This window comes from Physella acuta, unplaced genomic scaffold, assembly GCF_028476545.2.
Source record: "Physella acuta isolate Inbredline_101_S28 unplaced genomic scaffold, ASM2847654v3 ptg001513l, whole genome shotgun sequence".
NCBI lineage: Eukaryota > Metazoa > Mollusca > Gastropoda > Physidae > Physella > Physella acuta.
Genome location: NW_026733028.1, coordinates 41,569 through 65,000, shown reverse-complemented (window position 1 = coordinate 65,000; position 23,432 = coordinate 41,569). Strand labels below are relative to the sequence as shown.

Below are 23,432 nucleotides of genomic sequence, written 5' to 3'. Positions count from 1 at the left end.
GATAGATAGATAGATAGATAGATAGATAGATAGATAGATAGATAGATAGATAGATAGATAGATAGATAGATAGATAGATAGATAGATAGATAGATAGATAGATAGATAGATAGATAGATAGATAGATAGATAGATAGATAGATAGATAGATAGATAGATAGATAGATAGATAGATAGATAGATAGATAGATAGATAGATAGATAGATAGATAGATAGATAGATAGATAGATAGATAGATAGATAGATAGATAGATAGATAGATAGATAGATAGATAGATAGATAGATAGATAGATAGATAGATAGATAGATAGATAGATAGATAGATAGATAGATAGATAGATAGATAGATAGATAGATAGATAGATAGATAGATAGATAGATAGATAGATAGATAGATAGATAGATAGATAGATAGATAGATAGATAGATAGATAGATAGATAGATAGATAGATAGATAGATAGATAGATAGATAGATAGATAGATAGATAGATAGATAGATAGATAGATAGATAGATAGATAGATAGATAGATAGATAGATAGATAGATAGATAGATAGATAGATAGATAGATAGATAGATAGATAGATAGATAGATAGATAGATAGATAGATAGATAGATAGATAGATAGATAGATAGATAGATAGATAGATAGATAGATAGATAGATAGATAGATAGATAGATAGATAGATAGATAGATAGATAGATAGATAGATAGATAGATAGATAGATAGATAGATAGATAGATAGATAGATAGATAGATAGATAGATAGATAGATAGATAGATAGATAGATAGATAGATAGATAGATAGATAGATAGATAGATAGATAGATAGATAGATAGATAGATAGATAGATAGATAGATAGATAGATAGATAGATAGATAGATAGATAGATAGATAGATAGATAGATAGATAGATAGATAGATAGATAGATAGATAGATAGATAGATAGATAGATAGATAGATAGATAGATAGATAGATAGATAGATAGATAGATAGATAGATAGATAGATAGATAGATAGATAGATAGATAGATAGATAGATAGATAGATAGATAGATAGATAGATAGATAGATAGATAGATAGATAGATAGATAGATAGATAGATAGATAGATAGATAGATAGATAGATAGATAGATAGATAGATAGATAGATAGATAGATAGATAGATAGATAGATAGATAGATAGATAGATAGATAGATAGATAGATAGATAGATAGATAGATAGATAGATAGATAGATAGATAGATAGATAGATAGATAGATAGATAGATAGATAGATAGATAGATAGATAGATAGATAGATAGATAGATAGATAGATAGATAGATAGATAGATAGATAGATAGATAGATAGATAGATAGATAGATAGATAGATAGATAGATAGATAGATAGATAGATAGATAGATAGATAGATAGATAGATAGATATAGATAGATAGATAGATAGATAGATAGATAGATAGATAGATAGATAGATAGATAGATAGATAGATAGATAGATAGATAGATAGATAGATAGATAGATAGATAGATAGATAGATAGATAGATAGATAGATAGATAGATAGATAGATAGATAGATAGATAGATAGATAGATAGATAGATAGATAGATAGATAGATAGATAGATAGATAGATAGATAGATAGATAGATAGATAGATAGATAGATAGATAGATAGATAGATAGATAGATAGATAGATAGATAGATAGATAGATAGATAGATAGATAGATAGATAGATAGATAGATAGATAGATAGATAGATAGATAGATAGATAGATAGATAGATAGATAGATAGATAGATAGATAGATAGATAGATAGATAGATAGATAGATAGATAGATAGATAGATAGATAGATAGATAGATAGATAGATAGATAGATAGATAGATAGATAGATAGATAGATAGATAGATAGATAGATAGATAGATAGATAGATAGATAGATAGATAGATAGATAGATAGATAGATAGATAGATAGATAGATAGATAGATAGATAGATAGATAGATAGATAGATAGATAGATAGATAGATAGATAGATAGATAGATAGATAGATAGATAGATAGATAGATAGATAGATAGATAGATAGATAGATAGATAGATAGATAGATAGATAGATAGATAGATAGATAGATAGATAGATAGATAGATAGATAGATAGATAGATAGATAGATAGATAGATAGATAGATAGATAGATAGATAGATAGATAGATAGATAGATAGATAGATAGATAGATAGATAGATAGATAGATAGATAGATAGATAGATAGATAGATAGATAGATAGATAGATAGATAGATAGATAGATAGATAGATAGATAGATAGATAGATAGATAGATAGATAGATAGATAGATAGATAGATAGATAGATAGATAGATAGATAGATAGATAGATAGATAGATAGATAGATAGATAGATAGATAGATAGATAGATAGATAGATAGATAGATAGATAGATAGATAGATAGATAGATAGATAGATAGATAGATAGATAGATAGATAGATAGATAGATAGATAGATAGATAGATAGATAGATAGATAGATAGATAGATAGATAGATAGATAGATAGATAGATAGATAGATAGATAGATAGATAGATAGATAGATAGATAGATAGATAGATAGATAGATAGATAGATAGATAGATAGATAGATAGATAGATAGATAGATAGATAGATAGATAGATAGATAGATAGATAGATAGATAGATAGATAGATAGATAGATAGATAGATAGATAGATAGATAGATAGATAGATAGATAGATAGATAGATAGATAGATAGATAGATAGATAGATAGATAGATAGATAGATAGATAGATAGATAGATAGATAGATAGATAGATAGATAGATAGATAGATAGATAGATAGATAGATAGATAGATAGATAGATAGATAGATAGATAGATAGATAGATAGATAGATAGATAGATAGATAGATAGATAGATAGATAGATAGATAGATAGATAGATAGATAGATAGATAGATAGATAGATAGATAGATAGATAGATAGATAGATAGATAGATAGATAGATAGATAGATAGATAGATAGATAGATAGATAGATAGATAGATAGATAGATAGATAGATAGATAGATAGATAGATAGATAGATAGATAGATAGATAGATAGATAGATAGATAGATAGATAGATAGATAGATAGATAGATAGATAGATAGATAGATAGATAGATAGATAGATAGATAGATAGATAGATAGATAGATAGATAGATAGATAGATAGATAGATAGATAGATAGATAGATAGATAGATAGATAGATAGATAGATAGATAGATAGATAGATAGATAGATAGATAGATAGATAGATAGATAGATAGATAGATAGATAGATAGATAGATAGATAGATAGATAGATAGATAGATAGATAGATAGATAGATAGATAGATAGATAGATAGATAGATAGATAGATAGATAGATAGATAGATAGATAGATAGATAGATAGATAGATAGATAGATAGATAGATAGATAGATAGATAGATAGATAGATAGATAGATAGATAGATAGATAGATAGATAGATAGATAGATAGATAGATAGATAGATAGATAGATAGATAGATAGATAGATAGATAGATAGATAGATAGATAGATAGATAGATAGATAGATAGATAGATAGATAGATAGATAGATAGATAGATAGATAGATAGATAGATAGATAGATAGATAGATAGATAGATAGATAGATAGATAGATAGATAGATAGATAGATAGATAGATAGATAGATAGATAGATAGATAGATAGATAGATAGATAGATAGATAGATAGATAGATAGATAGATAGATAGATAGATAGATAGATAGATAGATATAGATAGATAGATAGATAGATAGATAGATAGATAGATAGATAGATAGATAGATAGATAGATAGATAGATAGATAGATAGATAGATAGATAGATAGATAGATAGATAGATAGATAGATAGATAGATAGATAGATAGATAGATAGATAGATAGATAGATAGATAGATAGATAGATAGATAGATAGATAGATAGATAGATAGATAGATAGATAGATAGATAGATAGATAGATAGATAGATAGATAGATAGATAGATAGATAGATAGATAGATAGATAGATAGATAGATAGATAGATAGATAGATAGATAGATAGATAGATAGATAGATAGATAGATAGATAGATAGATAGATAGATAGATAGATAGATAGATAGATAGATAGATAGATAGATAGATAGATAGATAGATAGATAGATAGATAGATAGATAGATAGATAGATAGATAGATAGATAGATAGATAGATAGATAGATAGATAGATAGATAGATAGATAGATAGATAGATAGATAGATAGATAGATAGATAGATAGATAGATAGATAGATAGATAGATAGATAGATAGATAGATAGATAGATAGATAGATAGATAGATAGATAGATAGATAGATAGATAGATAGATAGATAGATAGATAGATAGATAGATAGATAGATAGATAGATAGATAGATAGATAGATAGATAGATAGATAGATAGATAGATAGATAGATAGATAGATAGATAGATAGATAGATAGATAGATAGATAGATAGATAGATAGATAGATAGATAGATAGATAGATAGATAGATAGATAGATAGATAGATAGATAGATAGATAGATAGATAGATAGATAGATAGATAGATAGATAGATAGATAGATAGATAGATAGATAGATAGATAGATAGACAGACAGCGAAACTATTATTATAGATAGATAAAATAGAATCTCATAGAAAAAAGTATTGCACACCAAGTGAACGCCGAATAAAGATGTTCATAATGGTGCGCAAAATTATTAGTACTTTATAAATTTAGATGCGTTTTTGAGAAATCGGAAATAGCGTAAATTAGTATTTCCCGTCAACGGAAATTACTCAAAATTTAACAGAAGTTAGAGAATTAGATCTTTTACTTACATGTGAAATTTCATTTATCTATCTGAAATAGTACTCAAGTTATAGGCTTTTGAAAAATTCAAAGTGGAAAAAGTACCACTTCCGGTTATCGGAAATCGCTCAAAAGTTGATACGGATCTACGATTTTGATAAAATACTTATATATGAAATTTCATCAACCTAGCTGTAACGGTACTCAAGTAATCGTGTTTACACAGACACACAGACACACACACACATATATATATATATATATATATATATATATATATATATATATATATATATATATATAAATTTAATCACTGAGGACGTTATATAATAACACAGTTGGGTGTAACATTGATTGCTCTATAGTTAGCACTTTTACGTCATGGTGTCACCCAACCCCCTTGTAATAATTGTCGATTTGTACTCAAAAGACTATTTAAAGTAAATTAATCATTAATGGAACTAGCAAAAAAGAATTTTTCTTCTGTACATTCTGCAACTTTTTGCCTTGGTGTCACCCCCTAAATGGTGTCACCGTGGGCGGTCCCACCCTCGCTATGCCCTTGATAGAGCTTGTAAGTCTTGGTCTCTCTCGCTTAAAATTAGAAATTTTGTTAGCCAAAGAGATGTAAACTTTCGAACTAAATTAATTGTTGTGAACCTGATCCCAATAACAACATTTAAAAAAAAAAACTTCTTTTAAAAAAGCACAACAACGTAAGCTATATTTTTTCTTTAAGCTAGCTTAAATTTTGTTGTCGTTCATTATCATTGAATACGATTTTAGCAGAAGTAATTTTTTTTTGTTATCGTTTTAATAAAAATATTCACATTTGTTTGAAAAATTCTAGATTTAGCTGGCAAGCAGGGAAAACGAGAAGTTGGTGACCTACTTTACTACACCTATTACGGCTGTGTATTATTTGTGTTTTTCTCCCGTAGTCTACACGCTTGTTGATTTTTCCGGGTTTTCCTTCTACGAGTGACTATAAATAACTCCACGTACTTACTTCGCGGAATGGTTCGTTGTTTTACTTACGGAGTTATGGTTTCATTTACCACGGCCAGCACTGTCTGGACTAAAAGATGCTATTTTTTTAAGGATCTTTATCACCCCCCTCCCCATTGCCACACATTGTTATCAACTTATACCCACTCCAAAAGGACGTTACATTGGGTATATTCCCCCCGCCTCCCATTTACATGCTAAATAAGTAACAAGAAAGACTTTTTCAACTATAAAATATGATGGGTCGACATTAGTTACATGTGTCAGTTTTTATTATAATTTTTAAAAAAGCCTTAAATTTGCGAAAACAAACTGACAAATTCTCCTCCTTTTCAAACATCGACACTTAAGGTCGAACCCCCCCCCCCCCTCACTCCCCCTAAGACTGTGACGTCATTTATTGACGCCCCCCCCCCCCCCGCCCTACTCCATCCGATTCTTAAGGTACCTGGCTCAGTTTAGGCCAAGTAAACCAGCATTAGTTATAACCAACCACACTATCCCTTCACACACCGAGGTTCCTGACACAGGTAAAGTCTACTTCACCAACCCTCTCTTGTTCGCATGTTCCGGAAAAGTTACCAGATAAAGACACATGCTATACAAATACTGGATGATTTAATTTGATGAAAGTTGTCTATGAATGTTTTAAGTGAACCAGTGGCGTAGACCCCTCGGTATATATAAAAAGTATGAAGGGGGGGGGGGGTGCAAATCGAAAGTTTGTCCCCGGGTAAAAATTGGACCCCCCCTTGAGACGATCCTGGCTACGCCACTGAAGTGAACGAATGTCGCTCCATGAAAATCCGAAAAAAAACTTATTGAAACCACGCAATCGGGGAATTCCACTATTAGTGGCTTGTGCTTAATATAACTATCAAATTATTGCATACAGTAACATTGTAAGTCAATTAAATGATTGATTTATATCAAAATATTTTTTTAATGTAACCTTGTTTATCATTGAAATATTATTTGAATCAAATTAACGTGTATTCTAAATACATATATAACTTTACGTGTTTGCTTTCAACCAGATTAATCAAAACCCAATATTGGTTATTACGTGCAATGTCTATTGCAGAGGTTGCTGTATCGCTCTTAAAGGTAGATGTTGGTTTTATTTACACGTTTTTGATTAGTTCACAAAGTCTAATTTTATGGCTCGTTGTTTCAGAAATCATTGAATATTCACATATTTTAAAAAGGTGTTTTTTTTTCTCAGAATTTGTAGATGTGTGTGACAACGTAAAACTAGTTTTTAATTTTAATCTGATTTGTAGTCTATATATATATATATATATATATATATATATATATATATATATATATATATATAAATCTATATATATATCTCATATATATATATATATATATATATATATATATATATATATATATATATATATATATATATATATATATATATAAATAAATATATATATATATATATAGGCTATATTTTTATATATAGGCTATATATAGATTAATATAGATTTATATATATATATATAATATTATATAGTCTAATTAAATGTATGCAGTGTTTCTTCCATACTTTAGTCTCAAGGGGGCACTTTATATCTTCAGAGGGGGGGGGGGAGAAGACACTGTTAAAAGTGTGTATTGTCTGTATAAATTCTATTTCTTTAGGGGGGAAAAAACTCTGAATGTATGTTGATTTGAACTTTCTGAATATATAATACAACTTTAGAGTTAGTTTTAGTGAAGTTTGTTAACACACTTCCCTTTCAAGACCAAATCCTGTTTCAGTCACTGATTTTGAGGTTCAATGTTCAAACATAAGTTTTTAAAACCATTGGACGTTAAAATGTTTTAGTGACTTTCTACACTTCCGAGTTGGACAATGATGTAGACCTCCTACTCATTCAATAAAAAATTATATTTAAAAATATAGAGATAGGTAGGGGCAGAGGTGAATCGAGGGTGGGGCGGGTTGAGCGGACCGCACCGGGAGACACCATTTAGGGCGGGTGACACAAAGCAAAATATCATATACACATACATGCACGCGTATGCGGCATATATTTAAATTATAGGCCTATGTAGGGTAGAGGGGGGTGACACCAAGAAGTGCCGCACCGGGTGACATCCGACCTAGCGAAGCCACTGGGTAGGGGGACTTGTTAGGTTAGAATTACGAGCGAGTGGGCTTTGAAACGGTAATCTCTGTTTATTAAAAGAAACTGTGGTGATTATTTAAGCAAGAAACATTTGACCTGTGGTGTAATGCGCCTATTAATTAAATGAAAAATTCGACTTCTATCAATAAATCTTGTTGCATCAATTCAAACTAAATTAAACATTTTACTAAAATTTTCAGACACTGAAAGAGAATGTATACAAAAAACATTCTGTTGATGATCGTACTAGCATCGAACCTAGCCTTAACTACAGGTTTGTTTCGTTTCAATTTTCGTTTTAATTTTAAATTATCAGCTTTCATTATTGGCTTTATTATTATTTAAAGTATTTTTGTTTTATATTTTTAATGTTTTTTTAGTTTATGCAGGCAATTCCGTTCTGTTAAAGGGGTATGCAAATAAAACTTTTTGTTCTAACATCAGTCTATTTTCCATTTTTGTTCTCGAATGTTCAATAAATGTCTATTTTCGTTTCAATCTCGCAAACTCTTAGAAACTAATTACTGCAACCGTTTCTCGATTTTTAAATAACAAATAAACTGATGAACTAACCACTCTTTACATATATTTCATAGATCTTTATATTTATTAATACTTGAACATTGTGAGAAAAAAATGTATATAACATCCTCTGTTCAATTATATTTAAATAATGTAGGTTTTTTTTTTTTTTTTTTTTTTTTTGTATTTTAGCTAGTTTAAGCTCCAAGATGGTTGTCGAAGAGTACGAAACAGTTGTTCTAAAACACACAATCGACCTGACTTCTAGTTCAGAATACTCGTTGGTGTTTAAGAAAGATGGACAGATCTTGATTGAATATGTCATACCGACTCTGGACAGTGTTAATGTACATGGATACAAATGGCTGCATCCAATGCTGGATAAAGTCAACAACAGCCTTGTGTTAACTGCAACGTTAACAAATGTGACAAGTTTGGCGCAGGGTGTGTGGGTCCTAGAGTCTCACATGAATCCTTGGAGTGAAAAGCGTGAATACTTCAGCCTGTCCTTACAAGTTTACGGTATGTTCAAGATTTGAAATAATACACATATGTACATACACATACACACTCGCACATACGTACCCCTACATACTTAAACGCATACACGCACACATATATACACATCTATACACGCACACACATGTATACGCTCGTACATACACACACACACTAGCACATGCACGCTTGTGTACCAACTTGTCATTACATACACACACAAAAACACACATCTATACACACACATATGCACGTACTTATACTCCAGGATTATAAATCGTCCTAAAGAAAGAGGGAAATTTCTTAATCAATCCCCAGAAAAGCCAAAAGGTCTGAAATGCTATTCAGACTGGTCTGAGCAATGTATGACAATGAACTGTAGCTTTCAGACAGCAATGTCTCCTGACAAAATATTTCAGGTACTTATTTATAATAATCCTGTGTTTGTACTAAACGTTTCTATTGCAACCTTATTTCTATATTTTAACTGTCTAATATTGGCGTTAATTTTTGTATCTGCTTTGTAAGCAGAGGTGGGGGGGGGGGGAGGGGGGGTAATTCGACGTAGTGTAATGTTTTAAGTTGTGAAAATAAAATAAACCGGGAGTGATCTCCCCTAAACTTTCTCGAATATTCTTATATAAAACAACAGGGGATGGGAACTCGGGCTATAGACATGATTTTTAATCCATTTTAAATACTTAAAGTTTTAAAAATAGAATAAAATCTCGTAGACAAAAGAATTGCACACCAAGTGAACGCCAAATAAAAAAGTGCATAATAGTGCGCAATATTAATAGTGCTTTAAAAATTTACATTAGTTTTTTGAGAAATCGGAAGTAGCGTAAATTACTACTTCCGGTCAATGGAAATTTCTCAAAATTTAACAGAAGGTAGAGAATTAGATCTTTTACTTACATGTGAAATTTCATTTATCTCTCTGAAATAGTACTCAAGTTATAGGCTTTTGAAAAATTCAAAGTAGAAAAAGTACCACTTCCGGTTATCGGAAATCGCTCAAAAGTTGATACGGATCTACGATTTTTATAAAATACTTATATATGAAATTTCATCAACCTAGCTGTAACGGTACTCAAGTTATCGTGTTTACACACGGACAGACAGACAGACACACAGACATACGGACAGAATTGCAAAGCCCAGTTTTTCAGACTGGATTATGTATAAAACCTCTTAATTTTGATAAATCTGGATTGATAATTTTTTGCCCGATTAAATAAGTCCTCTATACTTCGGATGTGATGAAGGACTGAGGTGTAATACGGTGAAAATTGTTAAAATTTCAAGTGATTTTTGTGCACGATTACAATACTTTCTCTATACTTCGTATATACGAGAAAGTAAAAATTCAAGGAAAAAAACTGGAAAGGGGGTGGAGGGGGGGGGGGGGCTTGGAGTTCTGTGAAGATATAGGGGTAGAACAAAAACAAAAAAACAAATTAACTGTCATGTGGGTTATTCCAAGTTGTTAATTCGTGAATTAAATAGCTGAGTTAACACAATATATAGTAGGCTTCACAATTAATTATCACACGGAAAATTAAACCATTTAATTAAGTCTTTAAAGAGAGCATAGGAGAGCGAATTATCTTACAAAAAAAAAGTTAAAAATAATTATTTATATCAGTTTTGTTTTCGAAAAAACATGTTTTATTTTTAAGATTTTTAATGATTAAAGGGCTATATTCCTAAAAATTTAGATCTTTGCGATCTCATTAACAATAATTAACACGCTTACTTTAAACAACCCTTTACCAGGTAACCTTGACCTTGGGAAACAGGCGTGAATCACACAGGGGTCTGCAGTCCGACCCCATCACGTGACCAGGACTTGTACACAACGGTATGTCTGGCACAGTTCCCCACCGTAGACCTCCCGCACGGCAACCACACGCTGAACGTCTACGTCCTGCCCAGTGGGAGCTCAGAGACTGAACTAGTACACAACACCCGTATCCAGATCCCTCTTGTTATAGGTCAGATTTTCTTTGTTTTCTTCTTCTTCTTCTTTGTTCTTAATTTTAGTGTTGGAAGGGATCCCCTCCAACACAATTAAGGATACATGTCAACTGGTTATGCGACATTGAGGCCATTGACTCCGATTTCAGCAGCCTGCTTTTCTTTTTGGATTTGCTTCCATAGCCAAAAACAAACTACAAGGCAGCAGTTTTTTCTTATCTTCTTCTTCGTTCTTAATTTTAGTGTTGGAAGGGATCCCCTCCAATACAGTTAAGGATACGTGTCAACTGGTTATGCGACATTGAGGACATTGACTCTGATTTAAGCCTGTTTTTCTTTTTTGGATTTGCTTCCATAGCCTTTGTCCAAACCAAGAAACAAACTACAAGGCAGCAGTTATTTGATTTTGGAGTTGTCTTTGTTTTGAATTTACTATGTTGATCTTTTGATTACGGCGTAAGCTTGTGATTCTAAAGAGTGGTACATAAACCGGGTTCGGTCGAACCCCAGGGGTTCGGTAAGTTAGGTTTAGGGGTTCGGCGTAGGTCAAGACAGAGACCTAACTAGTATGATACACAGTTGGATTTTGTCAGTGCGGACGATACAACTGTTAAGGAGGGTTCGGTGAAAGCAAACATGACAATGATGGGACTCGGTACCCCCCCCCCCCCCCAGATCCCCCCCCAGATCCCCCCCCCCCCCCAAAAAAAAAAGATTAAGAACCACTGGTCCAAGATGAAGGAAACGCTCGATTTAAAAAAAAAAAATCACAGTCAAATCAAATATGTTCAAAAATTTTTAATTTATTTTGTAAGTCTTTATAATGTCGGATTACGTGCTCCACTAAACGTGCCTCACCCCCCCGCCCCACCCTCCGAGTTTAATTTCCCACCCTTTTAAACAATCCTATAGTAAGAAACTCTTGATGTCTTGATGATACAGTTGTACTGGATAAGTTAATTAATTTCATACTGGACCTGTTTTAGCTTTAGAAGTATGTATTTACTTAAGCATATCGGGGTGGGTGGTTTGAACATTTGTGACGAGTGAAGGGTTGTGTCAAGAATGCATAACTTGATTCTACCATTTAACACTTAATTTCAGCTGAAAAAAAAAAATAAAAGTTCTGAATTGTAAGTCATCAATGTAGCTTATTTTGAAGCAACTCAATAGGGCTGGTAAGTAGGTCACCAACCAGTTCTACGGATCAATAAAACCTGCATGAGACATATAACTGTTTGGTGACCTACTTACCAGCCCTATTACTATTGGAAAACAGTGTCTGTTTCAATAAAGAAAATATTTCTATCTGGACAGGGGAGTGAGTAGGGTCAAGTGGTATGCCACTTTAAGGGTGTGGTAGGACTATGGGTGAGGATTTGTGAAAATGGGTTCTCAGAAAAACACGCAAGGAAAAAAAAGCGCAAACACAAACTCATTTTACTAATACACTTTCATTTGGTCAAGTTAGATCATAAAATGTTTAAGAAAATTTTTGTGAGCGTCATAAATGGATGACTCCTAATCTCTTATTGAACGTTAAAAAAACTCTGGCAGTGTGCGTCATTGGTTCTGCCTGTTTCTATCTGTCGCAGAAGTTCCGGCGGTTAAAGTAACGGACTGTTCTGAAATCTCAGCACCTGATGAGTCGGTGATCAACTGCACGTGCGAGAGGCTGGACGCCAGCAACATCACCACGGAGATCACGTGGCACATCAACAACGTGACTGCGAACAGCCAATCAGCGCTGATCATCCAGAATCAAGATGGCCGATCATCAACCATATCGATGACTACAAATGGCGAATCGACAGGTTAATATTAAGATGGATTTATATTTCATTATAAGAATAGATAAACAATAAGTTTAAAGCTTTTATTATAGAAGATGAATCCTCTCTTCAAAACGTTATTTTTTGGTTTCTGAAGCTTGTTTACAATTTTTTTTTTGAGTTTGAGAAAATGTTTGTGCGTATCTCTTGTGGCCTAGTGGTAGAGAGCTTGACTGCTAACGCGTATGTCTCAAGTTCGAATCCGGGTTCAACGCAGTAGACCGTCCCTGAGTCCACCCATCTCTACTGGGTACCTAACTCACGTTAGGGAAAGTAAAGGCGGCTGTACATAATGCTGACCACACTATCCCTCCATATGCCGAGGTCACAGAAAACAAGTAAACTCTACTTCACTTGCCCGGGGAACTTTAATTACTTACTTGTTAAAGTAAGTTAAGATGTGCACAAATCAGGTTTAAACAAAGACTTCGAGTCAAAGTGTCTTTATTCTTTATATTATGACTCCAATGGTATCGCGTGGTTGAACGGTAAGAGCGCACGATTATTAATCGTTAATCTCGAGTTCCGTTGACGAGTTCAAATCCGTAGGATTTTCATTGGTCAACTCTCAGGGGTACCTAACTCGAAGTGCGGAAATTCCCTACTGTCGAGCCGGGTACTCGTCGGTGGGGTACGAGTTAACCCTGCGTTCAGTGGGGTGGAAGATAAGCCTGGTGAGAACTAAACGACAGAAGCGACAGATAAACGGTTATCAAACCGATATTCAAGACAGTTAATCGGAGTTTGCCTTGTTGAGGCCTGCCTGGCTAATAGCAGACACCCCTTGAGCCGATAATGTCTGTAAAGAAAGAAAAAAAGTTGCGGACTGTAAACACGGCTGAAAATAGTTCTGACAGCACTATACATTCATCCAAGAAATTTCCCCGCCCCATATGCTGTCTTGTATGAAAGGGTATTTAATTTAATTTTTTTTTTAAAATTATTACTTTGAATTTTAAAATAGTTTTATTTTTCATTGTTTCCAATCGCTAGAAATTTCTTGCCTAGCAACGAATGCTTTCAGTTGGCAGAGTAAAGTAGCCTCGGCCACACCCGAACGAAAAGGTATTTCAGTTTTTATGTAACAAATGGTAAATCTATTAGCCAGACCGGCAATATCTTATTTCACTGGCCACTATATTTTACTCACAAACACATTCATGCAGTGGCGTAGGCAAAGGGGGGGGGGTGGGGGGTAGGGGGGGGGTTATAACCCCTCCCATGGACTCACACCTCTCTCTCTCTCTCTCTCTCTCTCTCTATATATATATATTTATATATACTATATATATATATATATATATGATTTTATACAAATTAAAAAATATTTGAACCCCTCCCATGACCGATTCCCTGGCTACGCCGCTGCATTCATGTGTTCAGATATGACAACTTAGACATGCAGCAATCTAGCCACTTAGACATAAAGTCTAGACCCAGTCGTTATACCTGAAAGAGATTGAAAAAAAACCCCGATTGAAAATACTAGTGACCTAGATTAGATCTAAGTTTAGATTTAGAGGACAGGCTTAAATCGAGACCTAATTGTTAAAATATCATTTTACGAACACTGTGAACGTGTCCGGATTTTTTTGTCATGAACTTGAAGTTTTATTTTTTATAAATCGTTTGTTTTAATATGATATAATGCTGATAACCTTACACAATTAGCAATTTAAATTGGTCTATATCTGAAGATTTAATGAACTTTTTTCTTTACAGTTAAGATAACACAAAGAAAAGAGGAGCCAGATACAAATATTATATCAATTATAATTCTAATCGTCATTGCTGCGATGATTATAATAAGCCTACTCGTATGCTGGAAGACTGGTAAGTTTTGAATTTTAAAATCAGTTTTTCTTGACCGTCATATACTTTCAATAAAGATGTATCCAAAATTTCAAAGTAACGGAAAATATGTGTACTAAAATAAATAACTATTACTTTCTACTTAGGGGTCATCCATAAATGACGTCACACTCGTAGGGGGGAGGGGGGGGGGGGTCCGTTATTTTGTGACGATGTGTGATGAGGGGGAGGGGGGGGGGGGGGGGGGGGTCAGATTGTTGCGACGTCACATTTTTGCATTATAAAAAAGCAATGTTAGAAAACGAATTTTAGACGTTATTTCGCGTTTTAGATAACTGTTTTAATAAATTGTAATAGTTTAGACAAGAATTTGGAAAAATATCGATGTTTTTAAAAAAATTCAACTGCAATTTTTGAGGGGGGTATGTAGGTTGAGGTGTGACGTCATTTCAGGGGGGGGGTCTGGCTTTTTGTGACGACGTGTGACGGAGGGGAGGGGGGGAGGTAAAAATCGTCAAAAAAAAGCGTGACGTCATTTATGGATGACCCCTTACGATGTATCAATATACTGTTAAGTTTCATTTTGATATTATTTTTTGTAAGGTTTGAATAAAAAACTACTCTGCAGTTCACAGACGTGAGTAAACTTAGATAAAAAATTTCCCATCACTTTTACGTTATTTCTTATGTAACCACATTTTTCTTTTACTCGTGTATAGAACTTCAAGTATTATGTAGTCCGAAATTGATCATTTTGAGCCAACATATACCCATATAACATTGTAGGCCTATAACATACTCCTAGACTACCCAAATCAAATCTCGCAAGTTAAAAAAACATAGTTTCTATCTAAAATACATTTAAAAAAAATTTCGCTCGGATTGTTCTCATCATCTATCACTTTAAACCTGGGTGTGCATGTTAGTTATTTCCCTTTAAGGTTTGGGTTACCCCACTTTCACTATTTTGTGGACATGACATTCAGAGTTTCTTCCAGGCATCTCTTCGGGGGAGGGGGGGGGGGGGCTAAGCCCCCCCCCCCCGAATTTTTTTACCGCCCCCCCCCCCCCGAACGAAATGAAATTTATATGATTTATATAGAAAATATATACTTTTAACAGTGTCCGCCCCCCCCCCCGAAGAAAGTCTACCGCCCCACCCCCCCGAAAATTTCAAGTGCCCCCCCCCCCCCCCCGGAGAAAAAAGTCTGGAAGAAACACTGATGACATTCTCTCCAGAAAACCAAACTAACCCAAACTTACTTTTTGAGTTTTTTGTTACTTTTGTAGAGCTTTGTATATTTAATAGATCTCCTGATAAGTATATATATATATATATATATATATATATATATATATATATATATATATATATATATATATATATATATATATATATATATATATATATATATATATATATATATATATATATATATATATATATATTCTTATTAAAATATTTTACAGACGTGTTGAAGGACCTGGATGTCAAGAAAGTATAGGTAACACATTTCGTTATGTTGCTTCTTATGACTTGTTCTCTTCTGTGTTTCACTCAACTCATATCATATTTATGTATTTCACTCAAGTCCATCATACTTATCAACTTCATTCAACATATCATATTTATGTATTTCACTAATCGGTTGTTATAGTTTAAATTTATTGTGTTATGTATTCAGCAACACTTATTTAATCGATGTAATTGCTACTCTTAGTCAGACAATCAGAAAGACGTATTTATTATTTCTAAATTTCATTCTATCCCCAGCGTTACGAAGCAAAGAACTGGATAAGTATGAATCGTGCTAGGGATTTGTTCAGAGTTTGTTAGCCATGTTACATAAGGGTTTAGTTCTTACTGTCACACTTTTGGTTGTTTTTTGTTTGTTTTATATTTGATCTCAATATAAGACTAAGGTTGTGTCTAAATGTCTGAGTAGGAATTTGTTCTGTTGTGTGAGGAGTTTGTTCCGATTCTTAAGATCAGGATTAGTGGGGCAGGGCGTAGTTTGACTTGTAGCAAGGGTTAGAGTTAGGGTACAACTACTGCACACAAAAAAGAATGTATATATATATATATATATATATATATATATATATATCTATTCGTCTTGTTGTAGATTAGATGTTCAATATTTTTTGTGTTTACATCCAGGTTATGCGTGCTTACCCTAGGCAGACTGGGGTCTGGAAAAAGCGCTACCTGTAACCTAATTCTTGGTCGCCCTCGATTTAAAGAAAGTGCCAACACCACTCCCAAGACGACCAAATTCAAAAGTGCCACTACACAAGTGCAGGGCAGAGAACTCACTTTATTCGATAACCCGGGCTTATCATTCAAAGATAGTTACGGAAAAAAATTATTGGAGTTTATGCACGAAGCACTTTACGCACTTTCTTTACTTTTACATCGAGAAAACCCCAATGGTTTCAACGCGTTGATCTACGTTTTTAAATACGCCTCTAAATTTAACCCAGATGATAAGACCTTGCTAGCCTTTCAAGAGACAATGGAGACTGATTTCCTGAGAAAATATGGCATTGTTGTGGTGACCAACATACACAAATTAGATACAGATGAGTATAAGAGTGTTAAAGAGTGGTGCGATGGTCAGACTGGTGGGTTTAAGGAGTTAGTGGAAGCGTGCCAGAATAGGGTTGTGTTTGTCAACAATAAAGAAAAGGACGCAGATGAACGTGAAAGAATGAGGAACAAGATAATTGAAATGATTATTGAAATAAGCAAGTCCCATGCCCCTTTTAACAGAGATGCAACACAGAGCACTATATCCATGCATGTTAGAAACATGTTCAGACATATCTACAAATATTTTTCCCGATAAACTTTTATCTACTTTAAAATAGTTTAGCTGTCTCTATTCTGCTTTTATTTTTTACCATATATTATATATCCTCACTACCAACCACACACACACACACACCACCAGCATCAACAACACACCCGCACTACACACACCCCTACTATCAACCACACCCACCCACCATCAACGATAGACCGAAATGCTTACTCTTACACCAGCATCCCCCACCGTATTTTGTCTCTCAAAGATGAGAAGCTATATGGGCTGTTATTGGTTTCTCTAACAAGTTAACCAAGCCTTGACTCTCATTGGCTGAACTTTGCTGGTGTGGTCCTTGCACTTCCTTATATATATATATATATATATATATATATATATATATATATATATATATATATATATATATGCGCGCATTGGCCGGCTCTCTTGGCCAAAGCTCGAAGAACTTAATACTAAGATCGCATTTCGTACATTGGCCGGCCAATGCGCGCACTGGCCGAGATGTCCTGGCCAATGTTCTATCTAGACTAAGTTGTGATCGCGTTTTCATTATTCTGGGTGCGGTTTCATTGTGAGTAACGTATTGTTAAGCTCTTGTTTGTATAGCATTCTATATGCAAGGCGACATGGATCAAAAGGGCCGTCAGACCATGAGACAGACATAGCAGATGGCTGCCAAAATAAATAATCCAAATCCTAATGGAAAAGAATTTGTCAATCAAGTTATTTCTGAACTAAAGAACATGTGGCCTGAACTTAAACTAGTTCACCGAAAACCAACCTTACAACCGAAAGACACAATTGAGTCTGTGATCATTCTCTTTATTAATGCTGGGAATTCCCCATAAGTGTAGTGTACATTTAAAGCAGAACGTGCAGTAATGGTGAGATGTAAAATCGGGTATCCCTGTTTTTATATTAAAAAAACCGCAAGAAAATAAAAATGGAATTTATTTTCCCTTCATCGACGTAAGCGTTAGAAAAAGGATTAGGTCTAAGGCAGTGGTTCTTAACCATTTTAGAGGGACCGAAAGCCACTAATTGTTTATGCGCATTCAACAAACCCTTCTTAATAGTTGTTTTGTCCGCAATGACAATGATTGACAAGATCCGATCGTAAATCATATGAGTCGGGTGTGTGTCTTGACCTCACTGAGACTGACGCAGCGAACCCCAAGGGTTCGATTGAAGCCAAATTAAGAACCACTGGTCTATGGCTAGGGTCAGGAATAATGTCTTGACTAGGATTACTGAAGGGCTAGGGTTATCGTTTGGTCCAGGATTAGCTATGTTAGCAAAGAATATTGACCGGAATTCGTCCTGCTGACGTTATAATACGGACAGACTTTCCTGGGAAACTTTTCTGTTGTTGGTAACGCAGTCTCGAATGGCTTTATCAAGGCAAGGTAAGTTAAAGTTCTAATACATATCTATGTTATTGTAAGAAAGCCACACAAAACCTTAGTAGACACAAGCCGTTAATTAATTTAGTACTGTGTACGTATTTGTAGATACAAAGTTGTAGCACGGTCAAGTGTAAATTTATAAATATCAATAAACTATCAACTTTGAAAGTGGTTTTATGCTCCGTGTGAAAGAAAAATCTGCCTCGGCGTTTAGAGTTCTCTCTGGATTCGTTTTCCACAACCAATTTATTCCGCTTTAAGAAGATAGCCTACTGCTCTGAATAATGAGTTCAAAGCACACTGAAAAATATATAGTCTAAATAAACGAAAAAGATGGGAACATGAAAAATGATTCTAATATTTTGTTACCATATCGTAGGGGGTTAAATTATTGTGAATTACAGTAAAGTATGAGCAACTATTGAATCGTTTGTTAACAATAATACGACAAAATGGTCAGTGTTTCTGGTGAGATGAAGCTTAGGCCCTATATTAGAATATTAATTACGGCGCAAATAAAGATTCTATCAAACAACTAATAAATAATTAAGTTAAATAGTAAATTAGTCATTAGTTGTTGTTTGTCATACTCGATTAGACAAGTAAGCTTCCATGACAAAAGACAAACACTGTACTAGATCTACATCGTTGTTATTACAGCGTCTTCGTCAGCACATAATAATAGTATGGTTAGCTGCTAAACAAAAATGCCGGTGACACCATCATAAATATGGCTTATAAGTAGGTCACCAACTTCTCGTTTTCATTTCTGCCAGATAGTATTTTTCAAACCAGAGGCGAATATTTTTATTTCATCGGCAAAAAAAAAAAAAAAAAAAAAAAAAAAAAAAAAAAAAAATATATATATATATATATATATATATATATATATATATATATATATATATATATATATATATATATATAAGAAAAATATTTCAGCTAATGTAAAGCTATTTAAAGTCGTAAACAATGATACTGATTATGATAGACTACAAGCGTCAGACTTGCTTATAGAAAAATATAGGCTACGTAAAATTGTTATTGTTTTAAAGAAGCGTACAGTTTGTTATTATTTATTCTAATCCGTAAAAACATCGTCCTATAAGTAGTTGCAATTTTAATATATTATTATTTATACCCTAGGGCTCCGGTTACATCATTAGATTAAATTATTAGTACATTTTTTTATAATTGATGCATTTTGGATAATATTGTTTTTTTTAAATCTTGAAACGGGGCCCAGAAACAAAAAAGCCGCCTTGTTTTTTTTTTGTTTTCAATGGATATAATGTTCTCAACAAATAATTTAGTTCGAAAATTTATCTCTGTCCCTGGGCTAACGTGGCTTCGAAATTTTAAGTGAGAGATAACGAGACTTAGACACTCTATTGTGTCATTTTTGTTTTTTAAAATTTTGTTTAGTCTTCTACCACACCGTAGTATGCTGATGAAGACCGTGGGTCGAAACGTCCACTGTAATTGTGACAGTCCTTAAATTTGTAAGGATAACTACACTGCCTGTATTTAATATTACTTTTTGCTTTAGACATCACTGCTGCTCAGTGGCGTAGGCAGGGGGGGTTAGGGGGGTCATAATCCCCCCCCATAGACCCCTCGGTATATATATATGTATATATATATATAAAGTATGAGGGGGGGGGGGTGCAAATCGAAAGTTTGAGGGGGGGGGGGGTGCAAATCGAAAGTTTGTCCCCGGGTAAAAATTGGAATCCCCCCCCCCTTGAGACGATCCTGGCTACGCCACTGCTGCTGCTACTAAATTCGTTTATTACAGAATCCGAGATACACAGTGTTGAGGCAAACGTTGCCATTCCCACAATCTCATTGAACCAGCTAAGGGAGTGTGGGGCCGATAAAAAAGTTTATGATGTAAGTTATTCATCTTTTCACCACAGAACAAAACAACTATTATTTTTCATTCTCTAATTTTACAATAATAAAAATGAGTTGTTAAAAGATATATTAAGAAAGATCTATAGATCAAATTTCAAAATATATAAGTAGTAATTTGTTTGGGGTTTTTAAGATTAGGCAAAAGAGTAGTTTTTTATAACTGAAAAAAGTACAAAGGGTATGGCGTGGTTGGACGGCAGAGCGTACGATTAGCAGCCCGAAAGTCTTGAGTACAAATCTCGCACTCGAGTCCTTTAGACCTCCTTACGTCCACCGAACTATAATGGGTACCTGACTGACGTTGGGGAAACAAAGGCGGCTGGGCATTATAGTGCTGACCATACTATCCCTATTATGACGATGTCATTCCTAATATGACGATGTAATTGAAACATGAACTCTACTCCATGTGTCCCACTGTCTTCGTCATGAAAGGGAAAAGATGAGTCGATCTCAGCAAAAAATAACTCGGCACCATAATATATCAGGATTTTAAAATATCAAAGTAAAATATTTTAAATCAAAGAAAATGTGCCAGTTACAAGACAATCCCCTTCATGTCTTGAAAACGTTTTGTTTCCTAGCTGAAGATCGAAATTCTGCAAGATGCAAATATCTCAGAGAGTGAGTTCGATCTCTACGCCCTGCAGTTGTGTGGTAAAGATGGCTCGACCCAAACACTCGACGATAACAAACTCGTCAGCAATTATGCTGCTGATCTTGCCGATCAATCAGAAATCCAACTAATTAGATTAAAAATAGACGAAAACACGAATTAACTGTCACTAATTTTACCTTTTATAAAAAAAAATAATTAATATATAGATATTGAAATACTTAGTCCTTTTTACAAGCTTTCATTTAGTTTTTTAATATATATATTATATATTATATATATATATTATATATATATATATATATATATTATATATATATATATATATATATATATATATATATATATATATATATATATATATATATATATATATACGTGACACATGTAAATACCAAAGTTTCTTCCAGGCTTCTCTTCGAGGGGGGAGGGGGGGGGGGAGGGGGGCCCGAACGAAGTTGAATTTATCTAGAAAATATAAGCTTTTAACAGTGTACAAACAATATTCACCCCTTTCACAACACTAGGGGACGGGGCAGGCTACTACGTACAAACAACAGCATTGACCCCATTGTGTTAAAGATCTCCCACTTTATACAGTGTTTCTTCCAGACTTTTTTCTCCGTGGGGGGGGGGGGGGCACTTGAAATTTTCGGGGGGGGGGGGGTGCGGTAGACTTTCTTTGGGGGGGGGGGGGGCGGATACTGTAAAAAGTATAAATTTTCTATATAAATTTCATTTCGTTCGGGGGGGGGGGGGCGGTAAAAATTTTTCGAAGAGATGCCTGGAAGAAACTCTGACTTTATAAGTTCAACTACACACTAATATAAATTTGTAAGAACTTGACATTTTAAAAATATTACGAGTCACTGTACCATGCTTGAAAATTTAAAATTGTAGTACTATATTATTGTTCTTTAAAATGTATATTTATTTTGCAGACAAGTTGGTTGTAAATTTTAACCATTACATTTGAAATAGTTGCATGCCGAGACAATGTCGAATTTACATCTATATTATATTCTACATGAATTGTTTTGTTAACATCACGGAGTCATCATTGAGAAAAATTCAAAATGAATAATGTTACACTGAGATTTTTGTCCAATCATGTTTAAAAACAAAAACTTTCCATCGCTTAACTTTGTTTTAATAAAAGTGCGAATTCTTAATTAGCAGCTTAATATTTTTCATGTTATCACATTTTAGTTGTAATTCTCCATTGAACAAAAGTTAATAAACAAAAAAATTGTAGTAGGTAAAGTATATTTGCACAATATGTATCAGTTACTGAAAATATTTAATAAACATTTTTCCCTCTGTAAAGTTTTTCACTTGGTGTCGCTCGCTCTCCCTCCCCCCAATGAGAGCTTTAAGCTGTACACAATAATAAAGATGTTTATCTATATTCGGTTCTAAAACAGCTGTATGTAGCATTGTTTTCTGTATTGTAAGCAAGTTTACATCTTGGTGTTACCATTACATTTGTTGGGATCGTCAATTTCTACTTTAAAAACTATATAAATTTTGAAGTGGCAAAAAAAAAAAGCATTTCTCTTCTGTAATTTATTTTTTAATTTTTCACCCCCATGAGCGTCATCAAACCCTCAATTTGAGTTGTACACCAAATAGTTAAGTGTTACTTTTATTAGGAAAGACTTAACCAGGGGTAATCTTAGTTTTCATTCCTTTTGAATTTGATTTTATTAAAGTTAAAAGCCTTACTGCTGATTACCACTTAAACCTGGTCTAGTATGCAGTGAGAGAGATTTATGTATTGGGTAAACGACCCATCCAGATGTAACTAATAAATGTATGCGTTGACTTAATTATTTTATGCATGTTAAATTGACTTAATTTATTGGAACTGACTTAAAAACCCAGCACATAGAAACTTTTTAAATTTTTGT

General features: G+C 33.4%; 2 protein-coding genes across 3 annotated transcripts; both read left to right on the top strand.

The window, feature by feature from the left end:
• Nucleotides 1-6,831: 6,831 nt before the first annotated feature.
• Nucleotides 6,832-17,921, top strand: LOC131928508 (uncharacterized). Of its 2 annotated transcripts, XM_059284574.1 has the most exons (13): nucleotides 6,832-6,869; nucleotides 7,005-7,074; nucleotides 8,312-8,385; nucleotides 8,826-9,155; nucleotides 9,450-9,550; nucleotides 10,911-11,128; nucleotides 12,707-12,925; nucleotides 13,937-14,008; nucleotides 14,666-14,776; nucleotides 15,359-15,392; nucleotides 16,226-16,260; nucleotides 16,530-16,554; nucleotides 16,917-17,921. In XM_059284574.1, the coding sequence occupies exons 7-13, from the start codon at nucleotides 12,901-12,903 to the stop codon at nucleotides 17,602-17,604; spliced, it is 990 nt and encodes a 329-aa protein (XP_059140557.1). In that variant the 5' UTR covers nucleotides 6,832-6,869; nucleotides 7,005-7,074; nucleotides 8,312-8,385; nucleotides 8,826-9,155; nucleotides 9,450-9,550; nucleotides 10,911-11,128; nucleotides 12,707-12,900; the 3' UTR covers nucleotides 17,605-17,921. The 2 variants fall into 2 exon arrangements, with proteins under 2 accessions (XP_059140557.1, XP_059140558.1); XM_059284575.1 differs by lacking the exons at nucleotides 8,826-9,155; nucleotides 9,450-9,550.
• A 123-nt stretch (nucleotides 17,922-18,044) lies between these two features.
• Nucleotides 18,045-21,751, top strand: LOC131928521 (uncharacterized). Its single transcript, XM_059284587.1, has 3 exons — nucleotides 18,045-18,989; nucleotides 20,788-20,882; nucleotides 21,491-21,751. The coding sequence occupies exons 1-3, from the start codon at nucleotides 18,971-18,973 to the stop codon at nucleotides 21,683-21,685; spliced, it is 309 nt and encodes a 102-aa protein (XP_059140570.1). The 5' UTR covers nucleotides 18,045-18,970; the 3' UTR covers nucleotides 21,686-21,751.
• The last annotated feature ends 1,681 nt before the right edge of the window (nucleotides 21,752-23,432 follow it).